Consider the following 21,709-nt stretch of genomic DNA (forward strand, 5'->3'; position numbering starts at 1 on the left):
AAAGTAATCAATTTGGAACTCAAGTCCTTCATTTGAATCATTGTGATAATTAGAAATGCCAATGTAGTAATTGTGTGGTGTAGTGGTCAGTGTGTGTCAGAATCAGATCTTGGAGATCCCAATTCAGATCTCCAGTGTACCAACACAGTAAAAAGAGGAGCTGAGGCTTAGTGTTAGAGCATCTGCTTAGCATGCAGAAGGTCTCTGGTTCAATCCCCAGCACCTTAAGTTTAAAAGTCCAGGCAGTAGGTGACGTGATAGACCTCTGCCTGATACCCTGGAGAGCAGCTGCAAGCCTGAATAGACAATACTGACTTGGATGGATCAAGGGTCTGATTCAAGATAAGGCATGTTCATGTGTACCCTGAAGCTGCCTGGCTGATCTAGAACCAGTCACTCTAGTCTACCTCACAGGGATCTTGTGAGGAGAAACTGGGGAAGGGTTGTCTTCAGCTCCTTGGAAGAAGGGTTGGATAAAAAACCCAGGGTAGAGCCTAGGGTTGCCAAACTCCAGGTGGTGGAAAAAACGAAGGCTCAGTGCTGTAAACATATTGGAGAACCAAAACAGCACAGAAACAATATAAGAAATGCTTAATTTTATAAGTGAGTAAAGTGCAAAAGTGACAATAAATATATACAATATTATACAACAAGATACAGGTAAGTAATATATCTCAATCCAGCATGTCAAGGACTTGGAAACCTCTCAAGTCCATTCGGATGTAAGTCCAGTAATCCAGTAGTTATATAGGAAGAATATTTCCTTTATAGGGAGCAGTTGTATGTCTTTTCAGACTATATTTCAATACACTGGAAATCAAGCAACATTTGCAAAGCCACAATACAGGATGACAGGACATGTTGTCTAGATCATAATCAATCACGTTTCGCATATGGCTTCGTCAGCTACATGTATCCAAAAAGTACAATTTCAAAGCACCTCAGTAGGTAACATCTCTTTAGGGACCACCAACACTGTCTATTCAGGTCTCCATTAGGACGGAGACCTGAATCGATACTGTTGGTGGTCCCTAAAGAGATGTTACCTACTGAGGTGCTTTGAAATTGTACTTTTTGGATACATGTAGCTGACGAAGCCATATGCGAAACGTGATTGATTATGATCTAGACAACACGTCCTGTCATCCTGTATTGTGGCTTTGCAAATGTTGCTTGATTTCCAGCGTATTGAAATATAGTCTGAAAAGACATACAACTGCTCCCTATAAAGGAAATATTCTTCCTAAATAACTACTGGATTATTGGACTTACATCCGAATGGACTTGAGAGGTTTCCAAGTCCTTGACATGCTGGATTGAGATATATTACTTACCTGTATCTTGTTGTATAATATTGTATATATTTATTGTCACTTTTGCACTTTACTCACTTATAAAATTAAGCATTTCTTATATTGTTTCTGTGCTGTTTTGAAACTCCAGGTGGTGGCTGGAGATCTACCACTATTACAACTGATCTCCAGCCGATAGAAATGAGTTCACCTGGAGAAAATGGCTGCTTTGGCAATTGGAGATTATGGCATTGAAGTCCCTCCCCTCCCCAAACCCTGCCCTCTTCAGGCTCTGCCCCCACAACCTCCAGGTATTTCCCAAGCCAGAGCTGGCAACCCTAGTGACAGAGAAAGGTGAGAAGAAGGCTAACATGGAATAAATACGAGCAAAATGCCTTAATGTGAGCAAAAACATCTTCAAATTTGTTCCATTCATAGAACGGGGAGGTGGAAGACGGCTTCCCACATCATGGTCTAAATCTTTTTTCATTTCTCCTTCCTGACAGGGCTTCCTCATCTCTTCTGTCCGCTGCCATCATGAACCCTTGCAACCAAACCTCAGGAAACAGCACCCTCCTGAGTTCTCCGACATCCAGCGTGGCAGGGATTGTCTTCCTACTCTTGGCTGCCCTTATAGGGCTGCCTGGGAACTTCTTTGTCATCTGGAGCATCCTTTGGAAAATGAAGCCAATCCACCGTTCGGTCACCTGCATACTGGTCCTTAATTTGGCCATGGCAGACGGGGTGGTGCTGCTCCTCACGCCCTTCTTCATCATCTTCCTCACCTTCAAGAACTGGTTGTTCGGGGTGGCCATCTGCAAAGGCGTGTACTACCTTTGCTGCGTCAACATGTTTGCCAGCATCTTCATCATTACCCTCATGAGCGTGGACCGGTGCCTCGCCGTCAGCCAGCCCTACTTCTCTCAAGCCATTCGCAAGAAGCACTTGGTCGTCAAGATCCTGACAGGGATTTGGCTGGCGGCCATTTTGTTCTCCATCCCAGCCTTCCTCTTCCGCCAAGTGTTGAAGGACCCCTTTCTGGGGCATCATATCTGTGAGCCCTGCCACGCCAGGCCTGGCCTGGCGGTCTTCCACTTCTCCTTGGAAACGGTGGTAGCCTTCGTCATCCCGTTCACCATCATCGTAGGATGTTATTCCACCATCTTAATACGCCTCAGGGGAGTGAGGAGAAGACAAGGGGCTCGGACCGAGAAGCTCATTGTTGCCATAGTGATCTGCTTCGTTGGCCTCTGGGCACCCTATCACATCATTAACATGATCCAGGTGTCCTCGAACATGGCATCAGGGAGGGTTGCCGAGCGTCTGAGCCAGGCTTGGAAGGGCGGGAGGGCGGGGGCCACCGCCTTGGCCTTCCTAAGCAGTAGCATCAACCCTGTCCTTTACGTCTTTGCTGCTGGGAACCTCATTAAGACCTCGGGGGCCAACTTCATCGCCAAGTTCTTTGAGGGGGCATCTGAGGGCCTTGGTAGGAGGACTCTGTCACAGAGAAACTTGGCCAAAGATTCAGTGGTGGTAGTGCCGGGAGCTGCTGTGGTCATGGAGCAACAACCTCTTGGAGGTTGTGACAGGGTTGACTAAGGCACAGGGGGCAGGCAGGGGGCTGCCATGATGGGTCACCCCTTTCAGGCCAGATATAAGTGTCTCCTCAACCGAATTACTGTTTTGACGCAGTGTTCCTTCTGTGCTGTTGTCTTCCTCGTCCTCACATGAAACACTTGGCTTGTGGAGAGGCACAATGATCATGTCTACACTACAAAGCAGAGCCACTTTCTTTTTCCAAATAAACAAAGCTTGATGATAAAATATTTATAATGATGACAGTGGCGGCCTAAGACTTGGGAGGGGGGCCTTAGTTCAAGCCAGCATGGTGTAGAAGTTAAGAGCAGTGGACTCTGATCTGGAGAACCGGCTTTGATTCCCCACTCCTCCACATGAAGCTTGCTGGGTGACCTTGGGCTAATCACAGTTCTCTCTGAACTCTCTCAGCCCCACCTACCTTACAGGGTGTCTGTTGTGAGGAGGGGAAGGGAAGGTGATTGTAAACCAGTTTGATTCTCCCTTAAGTGGTAGAGAAATTCGGCATATAAAAACCAACTCTTCTACTACTAGTACTGTTTAAGCCACAATGCTCACTGGGTGATCTGAGCCAGCTGCATGTAATCTACCCCACAGGATTGTGAGGATGACACAGAGGGGAGAAGTGTGTATGCTACCCTGAGCTCATTGGAAGGATGGGATAAGAAAATTGTGATGGATAATAAGGGAAGAATATGAAAAGGGGCAGTATGAATATATTCATAAACAAGAAAAGAAAAAGTGGCATTATTTAATAATGAAAACACTAAATATCATAAGAACATAAGAAAAGCCCTGCTGGATCAGACCAAGGCTCATCAAGTCCAGCAGTCTGTTTACACAGTGGCCAACCAGGTGCCTCTAGGAAGCCCACAAACAAGACCACTGCAGCAGCACCATCCTGCCTGTGTTCCACGGCACCTCATATAATAGGCATGCTCCTCCGATTCTGGAGAGAATAGGTCTGCATCATGACTAGTATCCATTTTAGAGTTTCAATAGATAGCTTCCTGGTGAAGTGATTCCATGTGTTAAGAGTGGGCTCTGGAATATTTCTAGCCTTCTTTTTTGGTGATAAGCTAAAACGGACTACAGGTGTACCCTTGGGATCAGCGATCGGCAGATCTGCTCAGCTAAGATCTGCAGAACATTCCTTGGTTATCAGCTGGCAGCACCGTCTCGAAGAGATCTCCATTTTGGGATGAGGAACGTGTATAACCTTCCTATCTGCTGAACAGCAGTGATGTTTGAAGGTCCTCCATGCTCTTGAATAGTCTGTGATTATTTGTGTTGAGTTGTTTACAATAAACCAACTATTTTATACCCATATACCTACATTTTTATGCAAACAGCTTTTGGGGGGTGTTATTTATGGGGGAAAGAGTTCGGTTATAAATTTAATTGTTGCAGAACAAAGACATTTAGGATTTATCCCCTTTCAGGATTTAAAGCATTTCATGAATATTATCCTAGTATTCCTTCTAGCCAGCGTGGTGCAGTGGTTCAGAGCAGCGGACTCCAATCTGGAGAACCGGGTTCGATTCCCCACTCCTCCACATGAGCGGCGGACTCTAATCTGGTGATCCAGGTTGGTTTGCCCACTCCTACACATAAAGCCAGTTGAGTGACCTTGGGCTAGTCACAGTTCTCTCCGAACTCTCTCAGCTAGGGTTGTCAGCTCCAGGGTGGGAAATACCTGGAGATTTTAGGTGTGGAGCCTGAGGAGGGCGATGTTTGTGGCTTTATATGGCTTTATATCCCATCGATGGGATATAAAGCCATAGAGTCCACCATCAAAAGTGGCCATTTTCTTCAGATGAACTGATCTCTGTCGTCTGGAGATCAGTTTTAATAGCAGTAGATCTCCAGACACCACCTGGAGGCTGCCAACCCTTCTCTCAGCCACTCAGAGGCAGGCAATGGCAAACCAAACCCTATGAGGTCCGCACAAATCAGCTGTGCCTTGACGGCACTTTCCCCCTCCACCACGCCTTCTAATAGCCCTGTAAGGTAGGCCAATACTATTTTCCCCCATTTTGCATATGGGGAAAAGTGAAGCCGAGAGAGACAGAGGCTGGCTTAAGGCCTCTCAAATCACAGTTCATTAGGATTGCCAACCTCCAGGTAGTAGCTGGAGATCTCCTGCTATTACAACTGATTTCCAGGTGACAGAGATCAGTTCCCCTGGAGAAAATGACCACTTTGGCGATTGGACTTTATGGCATTGAAGTCCCTCCGTTCCCCAAACCTAGCCCTCCTCAGGCTCTGCCCCAAAAACCAACAGGTATGTCCCAACCCGAAGCTGGCAACCCTACAATTCAATCTCTGAGGTAATGGTAGGTAATTTATGGAGAGGGGCTGCGGTTCAGTTGCAGAGCATCTGCTTTGCATGCAGAAGTTCCCAGGTTCAATCCTCAGCATCTCCAGCCAAAAGGACCAGGCAGTAGTTGGTGGGAAAGACCTCCACCTGAGACCCTGGAGACCTGCTGCCAGTCTGAGTAGGCAATACTTACTTTGATGGACCAAGGGACTGATTAAGTAGAAAGTGGCTTCGTATGTGTGTACAACACAAGAAAGTGAAGGGGAAGCCAGCAAAGAGGGGCAGATTTCAGGAACGGTCATGGGGTCAAAGAGTTGAAGAGGGGTGACTCATGTATGGCTCATGTGCCTTCAGATGTAAGGAGCCGCCTTATAGTGAGTCAGTTCCAGGCCTCACTTGCCTGGGATTGCTGTGAACCAAAATTAAAATTTTGGGTGGAGTGGAGCCCATAGCAAATCATAAGACTCTGAGAGCCCAGCTGGGACTTCTAATCCATCTGATCCGGCATCCTGTTTCCCTCATTGGCCAACCAGATGCCTCCATAAGAACTACAAGGAGTGGCATAGAAGCTGAAGCCCCCCTCAGTTGTCTTCTAGCAACTGGCATTCAGGGGTATACTGCCTGTGAACATGGAGGTTCTATCCAGTCATTGTGGCTAAAAGCCACTGTTGGACCTCTCCTCCAGGAATTTCTCTAATCCCCCTTTAATGCCAATTAAACTAGTATCTGCCACTAACACTGCAGTCCTATGCAAAGTTACTCCAGTCTAAGCCCATTGATTTCAATGGGCTTAGACTGGAGTTAACTCTGAAAAGGATTGAACTATAAATCGTGGGACTGCGGGGCCAGAGTTGTCAACTCTGAGTTGGGGAATTCCTGGAGATTTGGAGGATGGGGCCTGGGGAGGGCAGGTTTGGGGTAGAGGAGGGACCTCTGTGGGGTATAACACCATAGAGTCCATGCTCCAAAGTAGCAATTTTCTCCAAGGGAACTATTCTCTTTAGAGTGGAGATCAGTTGTGATTTGGGTTGCCAGGTCCCTCTTCGCCACCGGTGGGAGGTTTTTGGGGCGGAGCCTGAAGAGGACGGGGTTTGGGGAAAGGAGGGACTTCGATGCCATAGGGTCCAATTGGCAAAGTGGCCATTTTCTCCAGGTGAACTGACCTCTGTCGGCTGGGGATCAGTTGTAATAGCAGGAGATCTCCAGCTAATACCTGGAGGTTGGCAACCCTAGTTGTAACTCCAGGAGATCTCTAGGCCCCACCTGGAGGTTGGCATCCCTATAAGTGGGACCAATGAGTAGCAGCAATTAGCAAAAGGGTAGGACTGAAAACTGGAGGCAGCAATTCTTCTCCTGGATAGCCAGGAGTAATGGGCTCACCAGTTATTGAATCTGGGGTTGTATTTTCAACCTTGAGTGGAGGGATTATCTTGATTTTTCCTTTCAGGCCTGTGCATGGGCTATTCCGCATGCACAACTTACTCCTGATCTTCTCGGCAGTCGATCAGCAACCATTTAAGTCAGCTTGGGGAAAATCCTTCCACACGCATGTCCTTTCCTCTGAATCCCTTCTGCTGTAGAGTTGGCGTATCCCTTCCACACATGGCCGAATAAACAGAAATATCCAGCAAGGGTGCTGGGCGACAAAAACCACATGTGTGGAATACAGGGTTGCCGGTACTAGCTGGAGATCTGCTGCTATTACAACTGATCTCCAGCCGACAGAGATCAGCTCACCTGGAGAAAATGGCCACTTTGGCCATTGGACTCTATGGCTGCAGTCCCTCCCCTCTCCAAACCCCACCCTCCTCAGGCTCTGCCCCCCAAAACCGCCCGCCAGTGGCGAAGAGGGACATGGCAACCCTAGTGGAATATGATGCCCACACTTCTATTGCGGAAAAAACACACCCTTCGAAACACCCAAACTGAAACTCCGTTCTACAAATTAAGTCCATGGATTCTTATGGGAAAGGGAACTCCCTCTTGCAACTGGGAAGAGACTGGGAAGGCAAGGTGCTGTTTGCACACCGTCTCTTACTGAATGTTCTCACAGTCCCACAACAGGAAGTGAATCCACTCTGAGTCATGCTCAAGCCCCGGCCCAGCGCCAGGGGACGCTGTGCCACAGCCCGGGAGCGGACGGGGGCTGTTGCAAAAGCTGAGGGACTTCGGGGTTGGTTCATGCAAGGTTCGCCTTTCCTTATCTCCATTGCCTACAGGCCCAAGTCATGCAAAAAAAGGACGGCATTCGCACCTTCCAGATGGCTGATGCGTAGGCGGAAATTGCCTCGGATAGTGCATCTCCATGCTAGGAGAAGCTGCCCCATCCCTGGGAAATTCCCACCTACCATGGAGCCAATAAAGGCAAAGCAGTCCTGCCAGGCAAAAGGTGGCAAAGCTATACAAGCATGGGGCAGACATGTTGCATCTCTAGGGTTGCCAACCTTCAGGTACTAGCTGGAGATCTCCTGATATTACAACTGATCTCCAGCTAGGGTTGCCAACTTCCAGGTATTAGCTGGAGATCTCCCAGTATTACAAATGATCTCCAGCCAATAGAGATCAGTTCACCTGGAGAAAATGGCTGCTTTGGCAATGGGATTCTATGGCATTGAAGTCCCTCCCATCCCCAATCCACACCCTCCTCGGGCTGCGCCCCAAAAACCTCCCGCCATTTGCGAAGAGGGACCTGGCAACCCTATCTCCAGCTGATAATCAGTTCACCTGGAGAAAATGGCCGCTTTGGCCATTGGACTCTATGGCATTGAAGTCCCTTCCTTCCCCAAACCCCTTCCTCCTCAGGCTCCACCCCAAAAACCTCCCAAAGAGGGACCTGGCAACCCTAAATTCCACGGGGCCTGCAAAACAGAGATATTCCGCCAGGCCTATGGTTGAGGGCAGCAACTAGGGTTGCCATCTCCGGGTTGGGAAATACCTAAAGATTTTTGGGGCGGAGCCTGAGGAGGGCAGGGTTTGGGGAGGGACTTCAATGCCATAGAGTCCAATTGCCAAAGCGGCCATTTTCTCCAGGGGAACTGATCTCTGCCACCTGGAGGTCAGTTGCAATAGCAGGAGGTCTCCAGCCACCACCTGGAGGTTGGCAAACATAATTGTGAACATGACCCAGTGTTGGTGGCCTCGTAGTTACCATCTACCAATTGAAAAAACCAACAGCAACTGGCTGGGCAATCCCTTCATGGATCTCCTAGTGTCTCATCCCCTTGGCCCTAACTGGTTCTGAAATTCAGAGCATTTAAAAAAAAAAATTCCCCAGAACTCTTCATCATTCTGGACGTTAAGCCAACAAACAGAGAAAAGGTGTTGGTGGGATGGGGTAGGAGGGGAGGAATGACGTAAAAACCCAGCTTGTAATTTGTAGTAACTTGAAATGAAGGGAGTGTTATACTGATGGCATCTGGTGTGATTTTGCCTGGGGCAAATCCGCTCTTTGGCTGCAGCAATAGGTGCTAGGATAGGGTTGCCATCTCTGGGTTGGGAAATACCTAAAGATTTTTGGGGAGGGCGGGGTTCGGGGAGGGACTTCAATGCTGTACAGTCCAATGGCCAAAGCGTCCATTTTCTCCAGGGGAACTGATCTCTATGGGCTGGAGATGAGGTTGTAATAGCAGGAAATCTCCAGCCACCGCCTGTAGAGACCGGATTCAGGGTCTCGTATATACGGGGAATGTTTGGGATATTGTTATATGTTGATTTAATTTGAACTGTAGGATTTATAGTTGGCATGAATGAATGCCATATATATTAGTTTGTGTACAATAGGTTTATATAATATATGTTGGTTTGATCTAGTATCACGGTGTATTATTTGTTGTTTGATTGAGCCTTCGTGCTGCCTTTTCTACTAACCACCTGGAGGTTGGCAACCCTATTGTGAACCCTTACATGGTAGAGGAGAGCGCTAGTCTCGTGTGTCTAGTACACCTTGGCTGTCCTTGTTTGCAAGCAAAGAGTGGGAGGGGACCTCCAAATAGGGTTGTCAGGTCCCTCTTTGCCACCGGCGGGAGATTTTTGGGGCGGAGCCTGAGGGGGTGGGGTTTGGGGAGGGGAGGGACTTCAATGCCATAGAGTTCAATTGCTAAAGCGGCCATTTTTCTCCAGGTGATCTGATCTCTGTCTGTTAGGAAAATTCTTTTGTCAGAGGGTTATGGATCATATGATCATGGCTGGTGAAAGTCCGTTAAGTTGAATTAGCAGGAGATTGCCTGCTACTACCTGGAAGTTGGCAACCCTACCTCCAAATCTGTACCTGAAAAACAATGTCATATGGCATGGTCCCCACTAGCTTGGGTCCTTACTAGGGTTGCCAGCTCCAGGTTGGAAAATACCTGGAGATTTTGAGGGGTGGAGCCTGAGAAGGGCAGGGTTTGGGGAAGGGAGGGACTTCAATGCCATAGAGTCCTATTGCCAAAGCGGCCATATTCTCCAAGGGAACTGATCTCTGTCGCCTGGAGATCAGTCGTAATAGCAGGAGATCTCCAGCCACCACCTGGAGGCTGGCCCTCCTACTTCCACGGCAGAGTGGGGATTCACACCTGGGTCTCCCGGATCCCAGTCCAATACAATAACCACGACACCACACTGGCTCTCCACATGTGACCAACCACTTCCAAACGAAAGGGGAAAATGTTGGGTGGAAGCTGTCAACCCTGCAAGAGGGACTCTGACATCCACCTGAGGGTCCTGCCGAATGGCTTGATGACTACTAAAATAGGACACAAAGGGAGTTGGGGTGTAGAATGCTGAAAGACTGTAGCCAGCAAGACAAGGCCAGGAGAAGGCAATATAGGGTTGTCAACCTCCAAGTACTAGCTGGAAATCTGCTATTACAACTGATTTCCAGCCGATAGAGATCAGTTCCCCTGGAAAAAATGGCCGCTTTGGCAACTGGACTCTATGGCATTGAAGCCCCTCCCCTCCCCAAACCCCACCCTCCTCAGACTCTGCCCCAAAAATCTCCCAGCGGTGGCAAAGAGGGACCTGGCAACCCTAAGACAATAGCCCATTGTCTCGGAGACAGGCTGCTATAGGAACCTTTTCAGTGATAAAAAGGGATATAAATATACGTTTCTATAATTAGCTAATAATAATAGATAAGTTGTGGTATGTATTATTTAGATATATTGGCTAAAAGGTTTAACAAACCTTTATACTACTAACATAATATAGTATAATATAGACGCCTACGGTAGCTAGATCACATGCAGGCTTGAGTATAAATGAATGTATTTCGGTTAAAGGTCTAAACCATTTCAAGATTTAATATTTAATAGTTGGTATTATAGAATGATTCACCTCTGTTCCAGTGCGGAAGGAGGTGAGTTTATAGGTTTAGAGTACAGATTATGTATGAGGATTGTATGTTTTATGTTTGTATGTATGTGTTATGTTGTTTTATATATATATATATTTGATATATATATATATATATATATATATATATATATATATATATATATATATATATATATATATATATATATATATATATATATATATATAAGAGAGAGATTTCTCCAAGACTCACCTTAGATCCACGGAAATATGGATTTGTTCTATTCGATGCTGAAACCAAATGTCTTTGCCGGACCCCAGACTTTTCCGGCTTGCATTCTCAACCTCTTCTGTAACCCCACTCCCTTTCGTTACCACCAGTTACTCAACTCTTCTGAAACTTTGAGGTACTTCCTCTTGGAGCTGGGGGGGAGGCACAGAAAAGAAAAACGACAAACAAATAAACCACTTCCACTGGAGGCGATTCTCAGAAGGGTGAGAGGAGCCCTTCGATGAGACGAAGCCGGAGGCGCAGACGGCCGGAAAGCTCGCACGCAGACGGCTGGAGACGAAGAGATTTGTAAGCCAGGAAAAGAAGGTGAGTGTAGATATAGCTCATCATAATGGTGCCAATAAGATGTAGGGGCTCGGCAGGGATGGCAGGTTCTTCGCTGGTCTCCCTGATGGGGGGGTCAATAAGAGAGAGCAAGAGGAAGGGGGTTCACAGGGATGGATTCGAGACCAGAGAGATCATAGAGTCATAGTTGGAAGGGACCACCAGGGTCATCTAGTCCAACCCCCTGCACAATGCAGGAAATTCACAACTGGCTCCCCCATACACCCCCAGTGACCCCTACTTTATGCCAAGAAGATGGCCAAGATGCCCTCTTATTATCTGCCCAAGGTCACAGAATCAGCATTGCTGACAGATGGCCATCTAGCCTCTGCTTAAAAACCTCCAGGGAAGGAGAGCTTACCACTTCCCGAGGAAGCCTGTTCCACTGAGGAACCGCTCTAACTGTTAGAAAATTCGTCCTAATGTCTAGACGGAAACTCTTTTGATTTAATTTCAACCCATTGGTTCTGGTCCAACCTTCTGGGGCAACAGAAAACAACTCGGCACCCTCCTCTCTATGACAGCCCTTCAAGTACTTGAAGATGGTTATCATGTCCCCTCTCAGCGTTCTCCTCTCCAGGCTAAACATCACCAGCTCCTTCAACCGTTCCTCATAGGACTTGGTCTCCAGACCCCTCGCCATCTTTGTTGCCCTCCTCTGGATCAACTGGGACCGAAACATTTTTTTTTTAATGCTTGTGCTCAGGTCTGGTTGATATTGCGAGAAAGACATTGCTCCTGAGCAGATGTGGAGCACCTATTACTGGTCACTGACTAACCATAGCCTACTTTGTTCTGTATCAGAACACTACACCAGCATGGTGTAGTGGTTAAGAACTGTGGTTTGGAGATGCGGACTCTGATCTGGAGAGCTGGGTTTGATTCCCCTCTCCTCCACAAGAGCGGCGGAGGCTAATCTGGTGAACCGGGTTGGTTTCCCCGCTCCTACACACGAAGCCAGCTGGGTGACCTTGGGCAAGTTACAGCTCTGTTAGAGCTCTCTCAGCCCCACCTACCTCACAGGGTGTCTGTGGTGGGGAGGGGAAGGGAAGGTGATCGTAAGCCGGTTTGAGTTTCCTTAAGTGGTAGAGAAAGTCGGTATATAAAAACCAACTTCTTCTTCTTCATGCTCTAGTATACCACAATGATCTTCCAGGACCAATCTTTAGAAAAAGATCAAGCTCAATTTAAGCATTGATGGCTGAGCTGGGGAGGAGGGGGTTCTCCTGATTTTGGGGATTGCCCAGTGAAACCACATTGTGCGAGAAGCATACAATTAAGCCCCCACTACCTTTTATTCTTCTAAAAAGCACAGGATGTGGTAACAGGCCCATAGTATGTGACTCAGCTTAATTCCAGAGAACCTGGAAGATTTGGTTATCCTTTCTCTGCACACCCTGACAGTACCTGAGCAGAAGCCCTAGAAACAGAAGGAATGCACCTTGCTCCTCCAGAGCCTAGGAGCTAATCCTGGTATAAGTATCTAGTTTAGAATCATAGAAGCATAGAGTTGTAGGGTTGCCAACCTTCAAGTAATAGCTGGAGACCTTCTATTACAACTGATCTCCAGCCGATAGACATCAGTTCACCTGGAGAAAAATGGCCACTTTGTCCATTGGACTCAATGGCATTGAAGTCCCTCCCCTCCCCAGGCTCCCCCCTAAAAACCTCCCGCCAATGGCAAAGAGGGACCTGCCAACCCTATGGAAGGGGCCATACAGGCCATCTAGTCCAACCCCCTGCTTAGTGCAGGATCAGCCTAGAGCATCCCTGACAAGTGCTTGTCCAGCCTCTGCTTGAAGTCTGCCAGTGAGGGGGAGGTCACCACCATCCAGCCAATTCCATCACTGAACTACTCTTACCGTAAAGGCAGTAGTAGGTCCACCTTATTTTCTGTGGTGTCAGGGGAGGGGAAGGGCTGTGGCTCAGTTGGAAGGGCCTCGGTTTGCATGCAGAAGGTCCCAGGCTCAGTCCTTGGCATTTCCAGTTTAAGAAGGACCAGGCAGTAGGTGATGTGAAAGACCTCTGCCAGAGACCCTGGAGAGTGGCTGCAAGTCTGAGTAGGCAATACTAGCCTTGATGGACCAAAGGTCTAATTCAGTAGAAGGCATCTTCTTCTGTGTGTGGAAGGGGAGGTTTCCATCACCCTGGTCCAGTAAAATACATGTGATCTAGTGGCTAGAATGTCAGAGTAGGAGCTGGGAGACCCAAATGCAAATTCACACAATGGCACATAAGAAAAGCCATACTGTATCAGACCAAGGTCCATCAAATCCAGCAGTCCGTTCACACAGTAGCCAACCAAGTGCCTCTAGGAAGCCCACAAACAAGACAACTGCAGTAGCATTATTCTGCCTGTGTTCCACAGCCCCTAATATTATAGGCCTGCTCCTCTGGTCCTGGAGAGAATAGGTATGTATCATGACTAGTGTCCATTTTGACTAGTAGCCATGGATAGCCCTATCGCTCCATAAACATGTCCACTTAAAGCCTTCCAAGTTGGTAGCCTTCATTACATCCTGGGACAGGGAATTCCACAATTTAACTATGCTGTCTAGGGGACCTTGAGCCTGTCTGTACCCTCTCAACCTATCTCACAGGGTTGTCATGACAATCAAATAGGGAAGGGACAACCAGGTAGATCACCCTGGACTGTACGAGAGTAACAAATGTAACAAATCAATGCACTAGAACTGTACTGGAGTAACAAATCCATTAAGTTCTGGCACCAGCCCTGCAAAACCTTATGAAACATAACACAGGAACATGTCACACATTTCGGGACACTTTTACCAGAATGCAATGCAACCCCCAAGGAGCTGTGAAATTGGAACAGTGCAGAGGGAAGGGAGAATACTTAACTTGGCCCCTAGGGAACCTTTGACTGCCCAAAGTGTCCTAGAGTTCCTTCTCCCCCCACTCTGGTGAAAAGAAATATGGTGGACCCAATATTTTTGCCTGCATCGAAGGGGGGAGACACAGCTACAAAGGATCCATCTCCTTTCTGAGCAAAGCTTTGTGAGTGGAGATTGCTCGCTGTCACAGCATGTGCAATGCCTCTCCAACCCCTCGCTCTCACACGCTTCCTCTGTTTCCCCATTACTCTCTGCAGATGGCAATACATATCAAGTTGCCCCACCATCTGCAAGAGCTTCAAGGAAATTGCTCCATCATGTTCAGCACTGAACATCCAGTCTTTGTGCTTTGAGCTCAAAGAATGGATGACGGGTTTTTAATCAAGGGCATGTCCTTTTAGCACCCGTTGTTAGGGTGGCCAGCCTCCAGCTACTAGCTGGAGATCTCCTGCTATGACAACTGATCTCCAGCTGATAGGGATCAGTTCACCTGGAGAAAATGGCCACTTTGCCATTGGACTCTGTGGCATTGAAGTGCCTCCCCTCCCGCAGCACACGGCCAGCGGATTAAGGAGTCTGATTTTCGACACGGACTCTATGAAAAATCTACAGGAATCTTTTCCACTTTTTGGACCAGCTCTTACAAAAACTGATATTATAATTGGAAGGTCTTAAAGATCTAGAGAGAAACATTTGACATAGATTTGTTGCATATGATGTTCTTTGACTTGTTCTTTGATACGTGTTGTACTATGTTCACTTGTTCGACTATCGCTCACTTGTAGATATTGCTTGCACCACTTTTTGTATTAACTATCTCCTTTTGAATATATGTATAGAACTGAGCCTAGTGTTCATTACTTTTGCATAGCCATTTAACATCGCACTGTGAATTGTTTTGCAGTACCTGGAGGTTGGCAACCCTAATAAAGTGGTTGCCATATGTCAGCTGCAACTTGAGGGCACTTTACACACACGCACATCTTGAATTTTTTTCTTCGCAGTCATTTTCTAGCATGTTCTTCTGGCTTGTGTGCTCAGGTTGCACGGCCTGCGGTTGGGGCGGTAAGCCTCCCACTGGCATCCTTTTTTTACCCGCCATCACTTGGGGATTTTTTTTTCTGTTCCAAAATCAGAGCGCCTGTAGGGTTGCCAGGTCCCTCTTTGCTATCGGCAGGAGATTTTTGGGGCAGAGCCTGAGTAGGGCGGGGTTTGGGAGGGGAGGGACTTCAATGCCATAGAGTCCAATTGCCAGAGCAGCCAGGTGCTGATCTCTGTCGGCTGGAGATCATTTGTAATAGCAGGAGATCGCCAGCTAATACCTGGTAGATGGCAACCTTATAAGAGCGGCAGACTCTAATCTTGAGACCTGGGTTCGATTCCCCACTCCTCCACATGAAGCCTGCTGGGTGACCTTGGGCCAGTCACAGTTAGGGTTGCCAACCTCCAGGTACTAGCTAGAGATCTCCTGCTAGTACAACTGATCTCCAGCTGATAGAGATCAGTTCACCTGGACAAAATGGCTGCTTTATAGCACCTCAACATTCCAGGTATATTCTAGCATCAGCTGCATATTTATACTCCCTGGAAAGGAACACACATAGGAGGGCCTATACACTGGCCAGATGTGCAGCCCTGCCATCTGCCATATTAGAGGGGAGATTTAAGAAGATCCCCAAGGTGGAGAGACTTTGCCCATGTAACACAGGGGAGCTGGAAACCACTGTGCATGTATTTTTTAGAAGTCCCCTCTACAAGTCAGCCTGCTTCAGTATTATTGACCCTTTGATTAGGGAAATGGGCTCTGAGGGTGATGAGGGCGAATGGACCAAAAGGTTTCTGCTGGGAGACAGCTCACCAATCACCACCCAGGTTGCAAAATATTGTGCAGTAGCAATGAAGCTACATTGCCTTAATGTACTTCCTTAATCTGTAGAAATTTGCAATTCCTAATTTTGTTGACCTTGGTTGTAAACATCTACTCTGTGTAGTCATTTTCTGTTTTACCTGTTTTATCTGGCATATTAGCCACAAATAAAATTTATTTATTTACTTCTCCTTCCTCATCTCTCCCCTCTTTTTCACACAGTTCCCCTTCCGCTTTCTGACGGAATGATGGGGGACAATTCAACTCTGAACATCTCGGCCCCAGTGACAGGGGAGTCCTCACTGAAGGGGGCGTCGATTGGCATCGCTGTGCTCTTGATCGCCTTCCTCTTGGGCTTCCCCGGCAACGCCTTCGTCGTGTGGAGCGCGGGCTGCCGGGTCCGCAAGCGGACGGTCACCTGCCTCCTCATCCTCCACTTGGCCATCGCCGACTTGATAGTGCTGCTCACAGCCCCCATCTTCCTGCGGGTGCTCACCGTCAGAGCGTGGGAGCTGGGTGACGTTGTCTGTCGTGCTTGCCACTACATCTGTGGGGTCAGCATGTACGCCAGCATCCTCCTGATCTCCCTCATGAGTTTGGACCGCTGCTTGGCTGTCTCCAAGCCCATCCTTTCGCACAAGATCCGCAGCAAAAAGACTATACGGCTCGTGGTGCTGGCCATCTGGATGGCTGGCTTTCTCTTGGCCATCCCCGTCCTCCTCTACCGACAGGTGGCAAAGAAAGGTGATGGAAAGCTTCACTGTGACTTTGGCCACCCCACAGACAGAGATCTGGTCTTCCATAACCTTTTCGAAACCATCACTGGATTCCTGCTTCCTTTCATCACCATCATCTACAGCTACTGCACCATTGGCCAACGACTAAGGGACACCCGCTTTCGCCGAAAACGCCGCACAAGCCGCCTCATCTCTCTCATCGTGATCGCTTTTGCTGCTTTTTGGCTCCCTTACCACGTGGTCAACCTTCTGGATGTGGTTGCCGTGTGGAGCGGCTCTGCCAAAATAAAAGCCATAGGAAAAGCGGCGAGGCCCGTGTTGGTTGCTCTTGCCTTCTTCAGCAGTAGCATAAACCCTATCCTCTATGCCTTCAGTGGTGGCTCCCTCATCCGATCAGCTGGCTTGGGCTTCATGGCCAAGCTCTTTGAAGGGACTGCTTCAGAAATGTCCAGCGCAAAACACGGTACCACCCGGGACCCTCAACACCACATGGAAACCAAGGTGGACCCCACAGGGAATGGGAGTCCTGCACAGTTGACCATATCTACCAACCCAACAGGGGAAACATCTGAAGAACTTGCAGAGGTTTCAAAGCCCCTTAAATCACCATGAGAGGCTACTATATGGATCTCTGATATGGTACACCCAAGACACCAGTATTAAGTACAGAGTTTGTTGTGGTATTAGGCAAATATTGGGTTAATTAAGTGAAAATTAAGGTATTAAGGCTTTAAAGTCCCGACTGGAGTTTGGCAAGGGCAGGTTGTTATTGTTAGAGGAAGGCCAAAGAATTTTCCCAGCATGGCTCATCCAGAGGTATGTGAATTTTGTATTTTCACTGTATTTTCAATTTTTTACTGTGAACAGATCTGTAATATTTTGTTAGATTTTGTTAGATTTTTCATACAATGTAACACGCTTCAGGTTTTTTATTGTTGTTTTTGTATTCATGCAATGGACCCAGTCACTGTGTATTCTCAATACTTGCCCCTCGTCTGAAATAAGCATGCTCCACTGGTCTGTATTCTGCAGTGACCAGAGGGCTAGCTTTGGAACCTGAAAGACTCGTGTTCAAATACCCACTCAAGCCTTAAGTTTCTTAGCAGTCTTCCCCCAAATCATTTTCATTTGGACCAGCTTCCAGGACGTGTGACCAGAGCTCCCAAATCAATTTGTAAAAGCGCTTGTTGAAAATGTGCTCAAGATATATAAATGCAATATTTGGGCCAATATTTTGGCTCCTAAACCACATGCAGATGTACTGTTAATATTGATTCAGGCCTCTCGTTGGTCGCCATTGGAGGGAAAGGCGTAAGAAGGCATCTAGGCATGATGAGAGCCAGCGTGGTGTAGTGGTTAGAGTATCAGACTAGCATCTGGGAGGCCCAGGTTCGAACACCCATTTTGCCATGGAAGCTTGCTGGGTGACCTTGGGCCAGGCACACACTCTCAGCCTAACCTACTTCACAGGATTGTTGTGAGGATAAAATGGAGAAAGGGAGAATTATGTAAACTGCTTTGGGTCCCTGCAGGGGGAGAAAGGCAGGGTGTAAGTGAATAAAATAAATAAAATAGGCATAAGAATGCATCAAAGTATGCACGGGACTTCCAGGTAGGTTGGACTGCTGGTGCGTGACTGTGCGTATGTGTCTTAGAAAGTCACCATAGATTCCCACTCAATCCACATAACACACTTCCAGTGTGCCTAAACTGAATCTACACTGAAGGGAAGCAGAATTGTGGGGGCAGTCCTTTCCCCAATGGCATGTCCACTTGAACGGGGCCCAAACTAACCCCTATATGCATTGAAGGGGTATGCGTGTAAACTTATCTGAATAATCAGGGAACTGATAAGAACATAAGAAATGTCATACTGGATCAGACCAAGGTCCATCAAGTCCAGCAGTCCATTCACTCTGTGGCCAACTAGGTGCCTTGAGGAAGCCCACAAACAAGACGACTACAGCAGCACCATCCTGCCTGTGTTCCACAGCACCTACTATAATCGGCATGCTCTTCTGACCCGGGAGAGAATAGGTATGCATCATGACTAGTATTCATTTTTACTAGTAGCCATAAATAACCTGTTGGTTCAGGTTCATGGTTCTGATCCTTCTTCCTCCACCATGCACATTCAGTTGATTGTGTAAAGGGGTTTATTAGTCAGCTGTGTGTATATCCTTGTGTTGTTGTTGTTGTTGTTTTAAGTTCTGCACAGTCCGGGAAATATCCAAGTTTAGCAACCTGTACAAATGTATGCAATTTTTCATCATTTTTCCCAAACTGCTACTCATGGGGAAGGGCAGGAACTGTAGAAGGGATGCACAAACTCTTTTATTTTCATGTGTGCGTTCTTTTTCCTTTCTGAATCTCACCCCTGAAGAAGAAAAGGGTAGGCAGACTAGAACAAAAAATAACAGCCCAAGGAATTTGTCCATCCTTTGTTCAAAACTCAGAATGGTATGGGTGGTACAAGGTAGGACAAAACAAAACAGAAACATTTTCTACCAACCCCCCTTCCCCCAATAACACTGTTAATTCCAGCAAGAATTTAAATACACCATTTCGAGTTTACGGGGAAACATCCTTCACTTTCTCCTTACCAGCAAGAATGGAGCAGGTCTTCCTTTAAGGAGCAACCCTAGCATGGTTTGAGGGGTTATCCATGGGTTGGCATGCAGCTTTGGTATACTGCATCCCACAATCCCTTGTAATCTCACAGAATATCATCAGGCACACCTCAGGAGATGCACTCTCCTCTTGTGTTGCCAGGTGGACCCCCACTCCATGTTCAATATAGGACATGTGTGCTCAGACGTTGGCTGCAGGTAACATCGCCCAAACAATGCCCAGCTCTACCCAATACTCTTCTCTCTAGAGTTGAAGTGCACACCGCATGGTCCCTAGACATTGCTTTCAACAAACGGGGAGCAACCTACAAACTCAAGAGATGTGGCACACCCACCAATTTTTCAAGCAGGCTATGCATAGCCCATGCTATAGCCAAAGGGTTGGATCCACTCAGCTTTTAAAAATCCCATCTAGCCCAATTCTCCTCCTGACTACAACTCCAGTACAACATGGATTTTGTCCACTCAGGTCCCCTCATCCCCAACATAGCTCCTTCGGAAGGGATCCCCCCTCCCTTTTCTTCACAAGCGGAAAAGCGGGTTGGATCCAACCCCAAACAGGTTCTTGGTAACTTAGAAACAAGGGAGGGGATTGAATTACGCTTCCCCGATCTGACAACGGCTCTCCGGGATCACAGGAGAAGATCTTGCCAGTTTTGCTCCCTGTGTTCTTTTTAAAGAAAGATCCTGGGGGGCAGGGGTAAGCTCGAGACCTTATTCAACAGTGATCTTCTCCTGAGTTTGGTCTTGCCTCTTATCTTAATTGACCCAGATGAGAATGAGAGCGCAACAGATTAACATCTCGACTCCTCGCCTTCACCGCTTAGTCAGCTCAGCCACGTCAGCCGTGCTTCTGAAGCCTTCCAGGACGGTGTTTGGTGGGACTGCCAACTCTCAAACCACAATCAAATGAGGGAGGAACTGGCCTAGATAGAAAAAGTCTCAGGAAGCAACAGTTTCGTGCTTTGCGCTCCCAGGCACACCAATACCCAGCCCAAACCAAACGGATGTTGTGGGTGAACTACCAAACTAACCAATCCCTCGACAGTGCCAAAAGCTTACACTTCGCCAGGGCAGCGCCATCTTAAGACTCACTACAGTCTCCCAAAATATCTTGAGAGCCAGCGTGGTGTAGTGGTTAAGAGCGGAGGTTTGGAACGGTGGACTCTGATCTGGAGAACTGGGTTTGATTCCCCACTCCTCCACAAGAGCGGCAGAGGCTAATCTGGTGAACCGGGTTGGTTTCCCCACTCCTACACACAAAGCCAGCTGGGTGACCTTGGGCAAGTTACAGCTCTGTTAGAGCTCTCTCAGCCCCACCTACCTCACAGGGTGTCTGTTGTGGGGAGGGGAAGGGAAAGAGATTGTAAACTGATTGTAAGCTGGTTTGAGTCTCCCTTAAGTGGTAGAGAAAGTTGGCACATAAAAACCAACTCTTCTTTTTGTTCATCCATAGAATCAGTTGCAACATCTGTCACCCCATTAATTGCCAGGGTTGATGCGGCTGATCTGGCTGGCTAGGTGGGTGTCTCCTCCCTCCCTCACCGTTCCGTGTGCATCCCTCCCAAAACTGCGCGCTCGGTGGAAGAGGACAACCATCCTAGATAGAAGGAGTGTACTCTTCTTCGGTCAAGGGGGGGGTATCATGGAGTTGGAAGGGACCACCAGGGTCATCTAGTCCAACCCTCTGTACCATGCAGGAAATTCACAACTACCTCCCCCTCACACCCTCAGAGACCCCTACTCCATGTTCAATATAGGACATGTGTTGGCTGCAGGTAACATCACACAAAGAATGCCCAGCTCTACCTAACTCTTCTTTCTAGAGTTGAAGAACTTGTGAAGATTCCAAGTCGCCATGGCACAGTAGGCCAGTAGATGAGAATGGAAGGGGTGCAGGCATCATGATACAGCTGCGGAGGATGATGTGACAGAAGTAAGCGGCCTTACTGAAGAGGCAACGAGGGTTGTCAAGTAGGGCTGCTTAGAGGAACCACGGTTGAGTGGACAGGCATCCTTCTGAGTAGGATCAAGCAAGACTCAAGTGGGAATCTTGATTGAGGAGCCCTTCTGGGCCAAAACAAAGCCCTGCTTAGCACCCCTGAAGTTCCTTGGGTAGGTGGTGCAGAGGCAAGGTCCATCCAGAATACCTGGAGGGACATCGGCTACTACTTGTAGTGGAGCAGAAGCGGGGGCCTCTCTTAGAATAAACAAATTAATTGAAAGTGGTTTCCCTCTCACTCACACAGTTTTATGGGTGGGGCAAGCCCACAGATCTCTTCCCCAACGCCCCCAAGGCCACCTTCTGCATTCAGTCCATTCTTGCAGGCAGAGTCCTTTTGGCAGCTCACGAATCAGGTCTGGAGCACAAAGACTTGTATGAACTCAAGCACTAGAGAGGTCCATCAGGGTCGAGCCTCCCTCCTGCCCCAAGTGGCAGGAGGAAAGTACTGCAGCGGTTCCTCAAGAATCTATTGTTTGTCAGGGTTTCATCCCCAGGAAAC

General features: G+C 47.7%; 2 protein-coding genes across 2 annotated transcripts; both read left to right on the top strand.

The window, feature by feature from the left end:
- Positions 1-1,808: 1,808 nt before the first annotated feature.
- On the top strand, positions 1,809-2,891 carry LOC130490093 (leukotriene B4 receptor 2-like). Its single transcript, XM_056863890.1, has one exon. The coding sequence runs from the start codon at positions 1,830-1,832 to the stop codon at positions 2,889-2,891; it is 1,062 nt and encodes a 353-aa protein (XP_056719868.1). The 5' UTR covers positions 1,809-1,829.
- A 13,195-nt stretch (positions 2,892-16,086) lies between these two features.
- Positions 16,087-17,187, top strand: LTB4R (leukotriene B4 receptor). The gene has a single exon (XM_056863871.1). The coding sequence runs from the start codon at positions 16,087-16,089 to the stop codon at positions 17,185-17,187; it is 1,101 nt and encodes a 366-aa protein (XP_056719849.1).
- Positions 17,188-21,709: the final 4,522 nt, after the last annotated feature.

This window comes from Euleptes europaea, chromosome 18 (assembly GCF_029931775.1).
Source record: "Euleptes europaea isolate rEulEur1 chromosome 18, rEulEur1.hap1, whole genome shotgun sequence".
Lineage (NCBI taxonomy): Eukaryota > Metazoa > Chordata > Lepidosauria > Squamata > Sphaerodactylidae > Euleptes > Euleptes europaea.